The sequence below is a fragment of the Amphiprion ocellaris genome, chromosome 12, assembly GCF_022539595.1.
Source record: "Amphiprion ocellaris isolate individual 3 ecotype Okinawa chromosome 12, ASM2253959v1, whole genome shotgun sequence".
In the NCBI taxonomy this organism is placed as follows: Eukaryota; Metazoa; Chordata; class Actinopteri; family Pomacentridae; genus Amphiprion; species Amphiprion ocellaris.
In genome coordinates this window covers 30,076,732-30,091,738 of record NC_072777.1, presented here as the reverse complement: position 1 = coordinate 30,091,738, position 15,007 = coordinate 30,076,732, and the positions used below count along the sequence as shown (strand labels likewise).

The 15,007-nt window shown below is 38.5% G+C and overlaps 1 protein-coding gene across 4 annotated transcripts in view; it reads right to left on the bottom strand.

Moving 5' to 3' along the window:
• Positions 1 to 15,007, bottom strand: part of LOC111573798 (MAM domain containing glycosylphosphatidylinositol anchor 2a) — a 270,997-nt gene that overhangs the window by 52,199 nt on the left and 203,791 nt on the right. For all 4 annotated transcript variants that reach the window (XM_055016253.1, XM_055016255.1, XM_055016252.1 and 1 more), the window contains exons 11-12: positions 10,697 to 10,845; positions 781 to 958 (exon numbers count right to left, since the gene is read on the bottom strand). In XM_055016253.1, the coding sequence (XP_054872228.1) occupies positions 781 to 958; positions 10,697 to 10,845 (327 nt within the window). The remainder of the gene's footprint in view (positions 1 to 780; positions 959 to 10,696; positions 10,846 to 15,007) is intronic.

Below are 15,007 nucleotides of genomic sequence, written 5' to 3'. Positions count from 1 at the left end.
ATTTTGTGACAGGATTCTTCCAACATGATCTTTGGCACTTAATTTGTCCTTAAAACATGCAGCTCGATTGGGAATAGTGTGCTATGAGTTTTAGTAGTGATTTGTGGTATGTTTTTAACAAAATTTGTTAAAAAATGAATAGAAAACTAAAACTTAAAAACCCCCAATCAAAAGAATGGGAAGACGGCCGGACAACTGTCATAACCCATCCATCTTTGGAACCCTGTAGTTCTGGCTTATTTTAGAAACTTCATTCAAAGTTTAAACACATCACAGGGCTGTCAGGGCCTCCTTCCCTGGTCTCTACATCTGCCCCCACCTCACCTCCTTTAGCCTCCCTCTTCCCCTCCTTCTACTCTACGTCTTTTTCTCTCTTCCTGTTCTCTCTCTCTTTCCCTTCTCGCTGTCCTCCCTCTCCCTCTGCTCTCACTCTCCTTTCCACGCTGCTCTCCTGTGGCTGTTAACAATTGAATAATAAATCTTCAGGAATGCAAGACAGCTGTGGATTAATCCTAACTCTAACCCACACCTGGATCATCAACCACTCCGTAAAGACTCATCACTCCACTTCCTGCCAGATCGTAGCATCAGCTAGCATCAGCTCGAATCAGATGTCAGCTGGTCAGGTCGTGTTATACGTTTTGCAATTCCCTTTTGATTCTGTACTAACACCTGTTTGTCACACAGGTTTTGAGACAAATTAAACACCATTAATTAGTTTTTGTTTTCCCAACATTGTAGCGTCCTCCAAAAAAAGAGAAAAGAACATAAAGCACTCACCGCTGTAGGTGACAATCCGGATGGTGGAGTCGCCCTCTCCGAAGCGTGTGATGGGGGTGAGACGCACCTCGTAAGATTCAGGTTTTATCAGCTCAGTCAAGTTATGTGTCATGAGCTCTCCTTTGTTGATGGTTTGATCTACGGGGATCTCCTGCTCCCACCAGCGCTGCAGCCCCATCTGGATGGAAGAAGAACCACAAGAGGTTTGGGTTAATAGAAAAATCCCAAGTTCTAAGTTCTGTTTGCAGCAGTTTTCACGCATCGCCAAAAATTACCAGCATTAGATGGATAAGAAATGAGGATCAAACTGGTTTTGTTAACTGGTGTTTCATTAACTCCAGTGTAACTGGCATTTTTGTTCAATAATGTTCAGGAAAATGCAGTAACGCAGACACATTGCCTTCAAAATGGGGACTGATCATGCTTACTGTCATTGTAGTCATCTCCCAAAGGCCCATTCAGAGCAAGGATGAAAACCTATGCATGGAGCTACGCACACAAAGACATATTATACATAACTGATCTTCAAAAACCACCTGAAACTGCTATAATCTGCTGCTTAAGAAACCGCAGACGCCGGGGTTGTATCCAGCAGCACGGAAATGGTGTGATTCATATTTAACCCATTCAGACAGTCAGCCTGTCTCCCTCTGCTGTTTTTATTATGTGCCAGTGGCTTATTGGATTCACATTAAGGCAATTTTTGGTGATGGCTTCATTATGATCTTAACTTAAGTTGTAGGGGACAAGTTGCTGACTCTTATTTGGATCAAACTCCAGCTAAGAAAGCCTGTTCACTGATGCTTAGATTGTTTTTTGGCAAACCTTCTGTTGGAGGGACAACAAGTTTTTGACCAGAGAGGTAAATTTAATTGAAAGAAATTTAAAATCGTTGGCAAATTTTGTGTATTGAGTGAATTGGTTTAATGTCTGGCAAAAACACTTTGAGTTCAGCACAAATTAGGCAAGGCTGTGCTGGGATCAAACTAAAGGTTGCCAAATAAAAATTTCCACAGCTTGGAAGGCCACACTTGAAGGATGGAGTTGCACAACAAGTCAGAGTAACACAACGTTCCAGAGTGCCTGATTATCTCAAAGAACATTATTATGGCGATGGAACTTATAATGAGCAGGCACAAAATTAACACCACTGGCGGGTAAAGTGAAAAATATTGATTGTCTAGTTAAAATGCAATATTCTGCTGGGAAAACCTTGAGTCCTGACATTCATGCGGATGTTACTTTGACCCATACCACCCAAACAAACAATGTTGTAGACCAAGCCTCCTGCCACAATGCAAAAATGCTTAGGAACAACTGGAGGAACCCAACCAAGAGCCCATTGTGTTGAGTCAGCCTCAAAACTCCCCAGATCCCAATCTGTTCAAGCATCTGGGTGCACCACAGCAACAAACTCAATCCACAGAGGACCAACTCCACAACCAACAGGAACCGAAACATCCACTGAAAACACCACAAGGTGCCTTAAGACTCATGTCGATGCCCTGACCAGTCAGAGGTGTTTTGGCAGCTCAGAGAGAACTTAGACAATATTAAGCGTATTTATGCAATCAAGTAGTGCTTAATGCTAATATTTGCTAATAGGAGAGAAAGTAGGAGGAGAATCTTGGCCATCTACACCTTTAGAATTCATCATTAACAGAGTTGGAATTGAAGTAGTCACTGCAGACTTTGAAGGAACTTTGACTGGAACATGATTTCCATTGACGGAGGCCAAACATAGTAGGAAGTCCTAATTTGTCCAGATATCCTGTGCTATGTTCACACACGGTGCTTGGCACACCTTAAGAATAATTACTGATTTGGTGCTAAAACTCGATCAGTAATCAGCTGTTGTTTCCTTGCATGTTTTTCTGGGTTTTGATATGAGGGGAAATGCAACAGGCCGTGCAGCAGATCAGCGTGGTATGTATGGATGTATGAACAGAGTTGTGTCCACAGTTTGCTTGTTTGCCTGCACACATGGATGCAGAAAACATTTATTGGCTATTATGCTGGTGGTTTTAACGTCATGTTTGCTCACCGGAGCACCAACTTGCTTACGCTGTTCCTTTCCATTTTGAAAGCAGCTGCGATCAATTCTTTTATATCAACAGTGGATGACACAAGTGATGAAGGCACTAATAATTTTCACCCAGTGGTATTTTCTAACATGTTTTCCTGCAATGTAATTGATTTGGATTGTTGATATTTAGCTGGTTAGCATATTCAGATAGTTATCATGTGCTAGATTTATTGTCCTTCCTGTTCCTTTTGCCCCCTTTCCCTCCTATTCATCTCCCCATTCTTTGCCCTTTGTATATTTCCCACTTACAAAGCCAGAGTTGTATCTGAACACTAGATTCATTTTCAGGATGCAAACAACGGTCAGCTAGCAGACTGCAGAGAGACTCACTGAATCTCATTTAAAATGTAATGGACTAGAATCTCATTCTCCTCTTTTAAATCAAATGGCAATATATCACTGTTGTGTGTAAATTTTCGGGACTCCCAAATGACCAAAAACTGTTTTAAAGGAACTCCAGCAATTTGCAATATATACCGAGCTCCCCTGTGAATCTGTAAAGTGAAAATTCCACTGCCAATTACGTACCATACTTCATCGAGTACAGAAGTCCTGTGATAATATCAATTCTGCATTTCTATGATTTCTTTTATTTTGTTCTATAAGTTCTTGTTTTCTCTGCACCTTCTGATTTTTTCCATTGGAGAATTAAGGAGGCTTCATTGGCAATTAGAAATGAAAGTTTGGAGCATTTTGGATCCAGATTCAGGGATTTCATGTCCCTACATTGACTTGTGCATAAAAAGCTCAGATCTATCAGGTGAGCAAAATCTTTAAGGATCAGAGATGCATGGCTGCATGCATTAAGAAATATTTTGCAGTGTTTCAACAGGCTTTACAGTTACTATGTGGCATTTTATTCACATCATATCTGGGAATAATGTACATTTTTTGTGAGGATTCTTTAGCAAATATATTTTTTGGATGCTGGACTTGGTCTGACTTTATTGACCATGAGGGTATTTAATATTTCTGGTTTGCTGGTTGTTTGAAGCATCTTTGATTTCTTTACAGAGGAACCTGCACAGTACAATCGATATTCTCCTGAAGGGTTTCCTCCTGAGAACATTTTACATAAATGACCATAAGACATATGTATTCCCTTCGCAATCAGTGTAAAACGTTCCATTTCCTCTGCCAATTACAGTGCTACTACAGAATCTATAGGCATTCGGATGATTCACCATCTTTAAATGCTACAAAACAAAAACAAATTTCCCTGTGTACGCTGTTGACAGCTTGATGCTCATTAGCCGTATTTGCTTTCAAAGCAAAGCCCAGCTTCGAAATTCAAAGGCTGCTATTAGCAAGCAGCAGACAGAAAAATCCTCATTCCTTTTCCCTGTTAAACATATACCTGTCTGGGTTACACAAGCGTTGTACGATCGCAGTTATGTTCCGATCACGTCTAATACATTCCTATAAAGATTTTCTGAAATGATATTCAGCAATGTTTTGTTCTGTCTTTATACAGGGACCTTGAATTGGCAGGAATTGTACAGCTCGTCTTTGCACAGCGCACAAGTAAACCTGTCTGTAGCTGACTAAGCTCAGGTATCACACAAAAAATTAACCGCTTTTCATGTCTTGTGATACAATACAGCCCCTCCGAAAATTCAAAGAAACAAAATGAAGGGTTTGTTGCTGCGTTTGCTGGGGGGCAAACAGAAAAAGAAGCCGGGTACATCTTATCCTTGAGTATCAGTTTAAGGGGAAGCGCTGCACAAAGACAAGTTACACCTTCTGCATCACAATTAGCGACGATACATGCCCTTCTCAGCCCAAGGAAAAGGAGGAGTGCGTTACTCGCTGAGAGAGACAGAGATGGAGTGAATGAAGGTGTGATAGCAGTGAAGCCGAGTCAGTGTGCATGTGTGAGAACAATACCAATTAAGTAATTACTTAGAGCCTGGATGATCCGCAATTATGGGGTGCAAGTTTTCATCACCATTAGTTTGCAGGTAAATAGAGTGTTTTGTCTGTCACCGGTAATTGCAGACGGCACACTTGTCCCTACCCATCGTCTGAAAATTTCAGCTTTCCTCTGAAGTACAAAAGCCATTGCGGTTAATTGCCATAAATTACACAGTGTTGGCCTGTAAGTGTCTCTTCCTCTGTGTGTGTGAACAATCTAAAAAGCGGATATATCATTTTCAGGATATTTGCCATTTTTCAACAACAGTGAAAACAACATCTGTTTTCCCCGGAGCAGACACACAAATGTATTATCCTGATATATGTGTTTTGCTCTGAGTCTATATTTGGTGACAAGAGGTTTACAGATGCCAAAAAGAAGTTCTTAGTTTCTGTGTCTGCCGTGAACACTTTCATTTACACTCGTGACAAAGTACACAAAACACCGGAAAACTTCAGCCATGATGCAAATTCAGAGGTGACCAAGAAAACAGCTGATTCTAATCTATCAACCTGTGCCCTTGAGCTGTTTTTCACATGGAAACAAAATGTGCGATACATTTTAATGCAACTGGCCTGATTAATGTGCTCTAAGGAGAGGGAACACTAAAGGAAAAGGGAAGCAGATTTGACAGTGCAAACTGTCACTGTCCCATCTCCAAAATTACAAACTTCATAATGGATTAAGAAGCCCAGACTATGCACATTAACAGGCTTCTTTGTAAGATTTTTGTCCAAACAACAGCTAAACCGTTCATTTCTGGTGTCTCGTACCGATTCCATGTATTCCTAGTATTCTATAGGTTATGCTGGTTGCAAGAAAAGATTTTTGTTTAACAGGGTTAAATCCACTCTACAAATACTCATTTTTGTTCATCCAATGGTCAAAAATGCAAAGATTTCTTTCAAATAAGGTAACAGGCTCATTGACTTTAATGTACAAGGCCATATAAGATACCTTTGTGCATAGATTTTCCCCAAAGGCCCATCCTGAGCAGGACAGGACTCCATTTTCCTTTTTTTTTTTGACAACTAAAAGTTATTAAATTGCCATATTTTGCATGTTGCCGGACTTATAAATGTATTTTATTGAAAAAAATGATTTCTTCTAATACTGTAAATTGCTGCACGAAGTCTTCTTAGCTTCTGTCTGAAATAGTCTCTGAAAAGTGAAAGTGGAAGAGCTTAAAGTGCTATACCTTTGAGCGCCACTAGTGGCTGGTTCCAAAAAGCTCTGGCTCTCATACACTCTCATTCAAACATCATCATGAAAAACTGAGTCAACTCCTTTTCTGTCCATGAGTTATTGCGAGTTTTTTAAAAATTTTTTCCTTCTGGTCAGTGTTGTGGTGGTCCATCTGAAAATATTTCCATAATTCAAAAGGAATATGGCATCTGATTGTGTGATGCTGGGAACGCGTTACATACTGATGGAAATAAGTACAGAAGAAAAGCCTGAATTTCAAACAAGGTGTTTCAGGCAAGTAAAGAGGAAAGTTTTCCGTGAGAGAGAATAACTCTCTTTTGTGTGCATGTTGGACTTAGTAACTTTACAGACCTTTACCATGCACGAAAAAACACGAATAAACTAAAAAACAGAACATTGGCTCCGTCTTCTTTCAAGAATCTGCAGAAGGCTTGTAAAATACAAATTTAGTAGCCTAACAGAAAGCAATTCATGTGAAATATTTCAAAATCTGCCAAATTGAAGAGGCATGACTTAAGTCACAGCGGCATGAAGAACATCCTATATATGCATTGCTCAGAGAATCTCTTTTCTAAGATGGTGAAAAGAAGAAAATATATGAATACATTTATTTTGACTTTATTGAAGGAAATGAAGCATTCCTGGACAAGGAGGCAGACAAACCAAACAATCATCATTCCTGATGGAGATCAACACACCAGAAATTCAGCCACTAAATCTATGATATCTCAACTACGTGCATTTTTAAAATGTATTTTCTGGCTTTTGTTTCACTATGTAATTGATTTATTTTCCTCTGACTTTTGAACCAAGGACTAAAACAGAGAACAAACCAGCAGATAATTTTCTTCCTCTTTAAACTCAGAGTGAAACAAACTAGAAATCATTCATTTATTATTAATTACTCCACCATTAATTACTCCTTTTGTGCTTTTTCTTCAGGACTATAGGTATTAAATATGTATCAGCGGTCCAATTAAGCTGTGACAAAACAAGCACTAAGTACACTCTAATGTGTTTTTTAAAATTATTTTTACTTTAATTTTTTTGAATATTTTACTGTAAAGTTACAGATTTTCCATGTTTTGTTAAATTGCTGATAATATCTAGTAAAATTACAGAAAAAAGGGATTTATTGTTAATATGTTAACCATAAAAACAGAAAGACAAAACTGAGCAAAACTGTTAATGTCTACATCAAAAATTTATATTTTTACAAATGGTAATTTTAGTTTGATTATAATGTTTTGTTTTTTCTTTTACAGCATTTGATAGCAAAATTTAACAATGTTTACTCTATTTAAATCAGGAAAATATAGATACATTTTAGGAATGTTTAGAAAGAAAAAAATGTTTTAGTGTTTGAAAAATGGTAAATAATTATTTTAGCTGTTATTTTACAGGATTAGAATTTTTTCAACCTTATAGAAAATATCTACTAAAAATACGGACAAAAAATATTATTTTATAGGTTGACTGTAAAATAATATTTTTTTAAAACATAGGCCATGATTGTACATAATGCCCACATCAAAAATCGATATTTTTGCCAATAGTAATTTGCTGTTTTACAGTATTTGACCACAAATTTACACAGTTTTACAGACATGTGCCGCGATTTTTAACATTTTTTACAGTTTCTTTTTAAAGTGTATGACTATGTGTACTTTAATTCGAGTGTCATCACTTTCTAACATTCATAAAATTATTTTACAGTCTGACTGTAACAGTAAGCAGTACATCAGAGTGAAAGTAATACTTGAATTAAAATGGTTTTGGCAGATTGTAATGAGAGCTTTAGTTTAGGTTGAGTTTGTATCTCATCTCATTATTGTTCCTAAAGTCCCACGGCATGCTGCTTTCTTTGTTCAGGTGTTTGTGTAATACTGTGTGGATAGATGAAAGAATATATTGTGTATCCACTAGGTGTGTGATGTAAATCAGTTGTAGCCGTCTGTGTCAAGTATAAAAACATTTAATTGGGAAAAGAGAGTCTAATGTGGGACTGGGACTGGTTTGTGTGTTCGTCCCAAAGCTCCAGACAGATGGAGGCCTTAAATGCGAGTCTTGGCAAAAGCTGCATCAAACTCCACAAGAACAAATGGAAGCAAATAATTTTTGCCCATATCAAAGAGGAATTGTGCTTAAATGTGCAAATTAAATTGAATCTGGAGAAAACCATGGAACTTTTACAGAGATTTTGAATCCTACTTATGGATTTTGCACCTTTGTTTTGATTCCCATTAATGCTCATCGAATCCCCAAGTGTTTGCTCAATTAAGGTTTCTGTTTACATCCCATTACCTTTTATTCTCCACGTTTTCCCCACAAAGGCAGAGTGCCATATTGATTTAATTTCATTTGATTGCAGCAGCGGTTCATGGGGATTTTATGGCAACTTCAAAAAAAGAAAAAAAAACTGCAAGATTGATCAAAGCTATAGCAGGAGCCGAAAGAAAGGCGGGTGTAATCAAACTGACGGTGTAATGTTAGACAAGAGCTGATCTACTGTAGATTGCCTGCATGTAATTAGTATGGCTTCTATTGATCTGCTTGCACAGTCTGACTTGTCAGATCAATTGAAAGAGACGAGAAAGAAGGAGGAGGAAGAAGGAGCTCTTTCAACCTGGTAACACATAGGCTGAGAAAGTTATCTGCTAGAGCTTAGAGGCAGCAAATCAAGCCTGTGGACAGGAGAGGAGGGTTTGAAGCAGCCGGCTACAGTATCAAAACAAGGGCAGATGTCACAGCCATCCACTGCATCCTTGACAGGTTCGGTGATTTGTGTTTTGCGATTCTGGCTGGTGCTCGCCTTTCGCTTTCAGCCTCATTCCCATTTCCCTCTTCAGTCAGACTGTCTCTCACGAGGGCAGTGGACGATAACACAACACAATCCATTACGGAGGCATAAAGTCCACCAGCTAATTCAAAAAATAGTGAGAGGAAAATGGTTATAATTCACCAGGAACGGCGAGAGGGGAGCTGCTGCTCGATCTATAAATAGATGGGAGCGGTGTACAGTCCACATGCCAGAGGTTTCTTTTACTGCACCACTCGTTCACAGTCAGTCTCTGCATTTATTTTATTTACAATAGGAGCATCGCTTCCTACTCATTTCCTCCTTGTCTTTCTCATCTCCTCCTGCTCGCCGCCTTTTGGCTTCCAACTCCTCCTCACCATAAGAAATGTAAAAAAAAAAAAAAAAAAAATCTCATTTTTTTGTTTAAATCAATAGTAAAAGCTGAGACTCAATCAATCACAGAGGGTAAACTGTATAGTAAATGCTGCAAAAAAAAAAAGAGTGAATTTTCCCTATAGCTAAGGCTCTCTTTCATCTAAGACAATGGAAGATTGGTTGTTATGCCTTGGAGGAAGGAAATAATGGTCACACAGTGTACCCTCCTGAGATACCAAGGCAAGAAGGTAGAAAGAAATTAATTTACGCAAACACCGACTCTCTGCTGGAATCGACCGCAATGCTCTATTTTTTTTAATTAAAAAATATGGTTTCAGTTGGTCCACTCAACCACAGACATTATAATCTTTTTTTTTTTTTTAAAGTGCAGCTGAAAATAGGGAAAGCAAATGTACATCCCTGGCAAGTTTTCAGACAAACGCCTGGCAAGCGCAAACATGGGTTCTGCAAGCACAACATAATTTATAACCAAACAGACCAACTGAGATAGTTGACAGAAAAATCATTGCGCTACACAAACATAGTGGGTTTAGAACGTGTTTTCAAGCCTCGGTTCCTCGAGGGGTAGAGTGTGAAACAAACATGAAATTATATTATTCATTACAAACACAACTGTCAGGCTACGCTCACTAATTCTGAGCAGGAAAGAGATGGATTCGGCGTTGGGGAAAGTGCTTCATCTTTCTTGATGTATGTTTTTTTTTGTGTTGTTTTTTATTGTTTGTTTCTAAACTTGCTCTCAAATGGCAGCTCAATGCAACCTGAGATTGTATAGTGGTAATGGGGTAATTTCACCATTTGGAACTCCATTCAAAGGTGGTGCCACATTTACTGGTATAAGTAAAAAACTATGAGGGGGAAAAAAAAATCTGCTGTGTGGAGAGAGAGGGAGAATACACACTGATTGCCAGAAGAGAAAATGTAACCATGCCATCCATCAATGCCGCCTGCCTGTCATCTGTGGAGTTTAGTTGAGAAGCAGGGAAAACAGGAGCCATGCTTGCTATTTTCTCACTGCGGGGTCTCCTTCCACTCTTCTGGTGGAGAGCAAAAAACAGAAGCAATTCGTGGAAACCGCAGAACACGTTCGACTGACTGCCCCTGAAAGGTTCTCGGTGATTCTGCCTGCCTCATTCACACCCTCAGAAAACGGCACAATAAGACAGACAAAGAATCCAGGCGTAAGATGTAGCTCTGTCAGTGGAATCCAACAAGAAGGCAAGCCAGCAAGCAGTGCAAACGCTTCCATCTCATGCTTAATTTGGCAATAAGAAAGGTTTTTACTGCCTGGTGGCACAAAGTGCTTCTAATTCATCTACGGAGGCTTGAAAAGAGGCTGACCAGTACCAAAAGCTCAGTGATTACTGTACCAAAAGGCAACATCTCAAGCTTTAAAAACTCATGTTCATGCTGTGACAAAAGCTTTCTGGAAATAGAAGAGACTAAATTGCGTTCACAGACAGAGAACAAGCCAGTAGAAAGGAGGCACTCAGTCAACTTAGAGCAGTCCTACCTGTCTGATGCCGAGTCTGTAGGCGACGATTCGGTCCACGGCGTTCGGGTTCATCTGGGTCCACTGGAGCTTGAAGCCGTAGACTCTGGGTCGGTTCTGCCACAGGGGGCTGTAGGTATCATAGTAGAACTCTGGAGGGTAGGCTTTACCTAAAGAGAGACACAGCACATCAATAACAATATTTTATGAACAATATTTGATCGCAGTCATTTAAAAAAAGAAAAAATGGAAAGCCATGCTGCCACCTCCATACCTGGCAAATGGCCTATCAATGTAGTGTCCAAAAAAGAGTACAACCCACATATTCAAGGGTGCCTGCAAGTCACACCTGCTACAAACTTATAGGTCAGTATTAAAGCACTAAAGACATAGGCAGATATGATGCTGCCACCTCCATGCCTGTCAAATGGCTTACGGCTGCAGTGACCAGGTTCATTGGTTAGTCGACATGCTCTTGTCATATAAAATTCTCATTGGCTGGACAGTTGCTGGTGTTACTTTCATAACAACAAAAGCACTATATAAACTGCTTTTCAGGATTAATCTTGTTGGATGTAAACTTTGCAGACAGTAGTTTGTATACACAACTCAACAACCAACATGGCAGATCATCTAAAAACAGAAGCTAACTTTTTTCTTTTGCACTATATTCCTCAGTAGTTTTGTGCTGAGATCACTAGTTCATCTAGTTTTCAGAAATCATGTGAATATGGGCACGTCTGCTCTGAGTCTGTTATCATTACTTCAAGAGAAAAAGTTGAAATGATTTAATATGTTGCAAATATTATCTTTTCATGTTGAATTAGAATTGATTTTTGCTAATAATGCTAGCAGGTAGAGTTAATTGTAGCCAATTTAGTTCATCAGGAGATAACAGATTCTTTTTTCGCCCACAATCAATCACTTGGTTGAAGATTTTCTTTAGTGAAATTCAGTCCTAAAATAGCAATATCTTACGAACTTTACTTCCCTATGCTGTAGCTTTGTTTCTGTTAAAAAAAAAAAATTCCAAACTGAACTTAGATTTTTCCATCAGAGCCATTTTATAATATCATACAACTGCTTTTAAAGACATTGACCATGATGAGTTCACTGAACCTTATGTGTAGAATTAGCAGTATGTCATTTTACAACTGGTTTAAAACTTGTATACTGAAGAAACATATAATGACGGTGAGCTGCTAGCCAAGTTGTTGTATAGCTCAAAGAGAGCAGTTAGTTCATGGTTCGAATCCTGGCAAGGTTTGGCTGCAGTTGCACCATTTGCTGCATGTTACTCCCCTACTGTGTCTGCCTGTATCTCCCGTATCAATAAAGCACAAAACAAACAGGAAAAAATACATAAAGAGGCATTAAAAGCTAACGAGTTTCAACCCCACAACAGCAACGTTTCACGCTACAGCACTTCTTTATGTGCATAATTCATTATAAGACCTGTAATGTCAAACTCACAATCAGAATTAGAAATACTTTATGGATTCCCGAGGGCAAAATGCTCAAGTTACAGTTGCTCCCATTCAAAGTCTTTGAAATTTAAGCAGAAGAAAAAATACAAGATAAACATGAGTAGAAAAAGTAGAGAAGTATAAGCATAAAATGTAAAAATGTACATTGTATTAGGAAATATATCTAAAAAAAATAAGTATTCAGTGTAATAACTAACTAAATAATATGTCATTTTGCTTGATTCTATAGTGAGCCGGTGTAAATGTATGATTGTTTTAAAAGTTCAATGTAATTAGAGCTGTATTATTATTACTGTATATTAAAAGAGATGTGAATTCACCACTTTAGTTTCAGAGTGTTGCTTTTCTCAGCGAGTTCTTTTTCTCATTCTGTGTCTGAATGTGTTAAATTCCAGCTCTGACTTCTACTGCAGTGCTTTATTTTGAACACAATGCAGGCATACTGCGAGACTTGAGTGCTAAATCCAAGAGTGCGTAAATGTAAACTCGTAAATATTTCATTTTGTTACATAGTGCGGCTCTTTTAAAGCCAAAGAGTGCTGCATTAGCATGACAAAGATGTACAGTATCTGTTATCTTGTGTTTCTTCTGTTTGTATCTTCTCTATACCATATTCCTTGTTGGTGCTGCTGTGACCCAAATTTTCCCTCATGGATCATTAAAGTTTCATGTTATGTTACATGACACAGACTACTTTCATGACATTGAATCAAAGCACACCAGATTGTAGTATAGTCCATAAATATACTATATTATATTCTAAGTGTCCACCATATTCAGACTGCCTGCTAGGAGAAGTAATTTCATGCATCTGGATCTGGACTACAGTCAGATCCTTGCCAGCCTTCTCTTTCATTAACATAGTCTACTTTGTCGGAATCCGCCAGGATTTATTTTCTACACAATTGTGGCACGAAGCGACTAAATCTTTCAAGTTTTCAGCTCTCCAGTCACAGTTCGCAGGCTGATTTCTGACAGCTGAAGAAGGAGCTGGCAGAGCACTGCATTTTAATCAAGATCCAGAAACAAGCTTGCAGGATGACCTTCCAGGCGGCGAATCGTAATTCACCTCAATGACACGTTGTTGTTGTGTTTGTCCCTCCGCTACTTGGGCTTGTTTATTGAGGGCTGACAATACCCAAGGCAGATGATTTTTAATAGCTGTGGAAAAGACAGTGGAGCTGCTATTGTTAGCTCAGACAATAGCAGAGCTGGGATTTGATGCACCCGTGTGGAGATTCAGCAAGTGGTTTATGTATGTCAGCCAATTGGATAAACCTGTCAACTTAGTTTATGTCACTGATGAATTATATTAACATTATTTTCCTAAACAGCTTTAGAGGTCTCCTGGGCCCGTCCCAGTGGGCTGCTTGGCGTGAACAGATTCTTGATTTCCTTTGATTTCATAGTTAGTGTGACACTCGGAGGAGGAAATAAACCGAGGGACCTGGAGCTTTAAGAAGGTTACAGGTTCAAAGAGTAAATCTGGTTCATTTTCTGTGTCTGTGCAAATAGCAGGCTACCAGCTCTTTAGAAATTAACATTCCTCTGAGATGTAAATCAGGTTTTCATTGTCTGAAATGTATAAAAAATACTGAACCATACTATTGTCGAATCTATATTCAACATCCTGCTGCTGTAAATACTAACTCTGGTACCAAACATGTTCTAAGCCCAGCTGGAAATCAGCCCCAACAAATGAATTATTTCGTCCCATTTGTGTGACAGGGCCTACTCTTTTTTGAGAAGTTAAAAACATATTTTTGAGCAATCTTTAAAAATTAAGCATATGTCTTGAGCTGTAACCAGCAGGTGTGGAACTGAGTGACACAGAAAGGATAGAAAAGTAAAGTATTTATAGGATTCTTTTGACAGTAAGACAAATGTAGAAAAAGTAGTGTCAGTCTTATTCTTTTTAAGGCCCCATATTATACTCTTTTTACTAGCAAGCTTTTGGTATAAGAAAGTCCAGATTCAGCTAAAAAATACTGACTAGATCATAAATTCTATAAGGAATAGAAGACAACTAGGGGGCGGAGCTTATCAAACAAAAATGGCTAATTCAGAGACACATTTTCTGATGTACAGAGGTGTCATGGTCTTCTCTCACATTTTGTGGGTCACCAGACAGATTAGGAACAGAATTTTGTATAATATGGTGCCTTTGAGACAGAAAGCTGGACAAGGCATGAAAAAAGTTAAAAAACATGGCAGAGTTTGTAAATAAAGCCTTCCAGCACACAAGAAAATGCTTCAAATGTGAAAAGATAGTAAAGCAGGGAGTCAACATGCATTAGTGGCTTCACCAAAATCCTGGTCTTCTGAGTGAAAGTCTAATACATCCAATGCTAACTGTGGACTTTAAACTATCTCACCTGGTCTGAGTAAAAAGCTCTGTGATGCTGAAATCTTCCAGCACAGGCTAGATTTTCTAAAACTAGATAATTGAGGCAGAAGAAGGCACAGAAGTATAGTTTCTTCTTAAATCACTTGAATTAAAATACCCGAAATGTTACTATGAAATTGTTGCCAAATGATGCTAAAAAACACTGCCTTAACAACTGTTTTAAGGTGAGGAATGTATATGCAGAAACTCAAACATATTTTTTGCAACATTAATTGTAAATGATGTGAAATCACCAAAGTAGTTACTGTTGTGAGAACATAGCTGCAACCATATAACCATACTACATACAAAATAGTAGATCAGAAATATATTTTGCATGTCCAAATACAGATTATGTAAAATCCAGTATGTCAGACACACCATCCATTTGCACTTTGCATTTTGCAACCCAGCATGCTTTGCTGTTCCTCAATCCTCTGCACAGCTGAAGATAGGTTA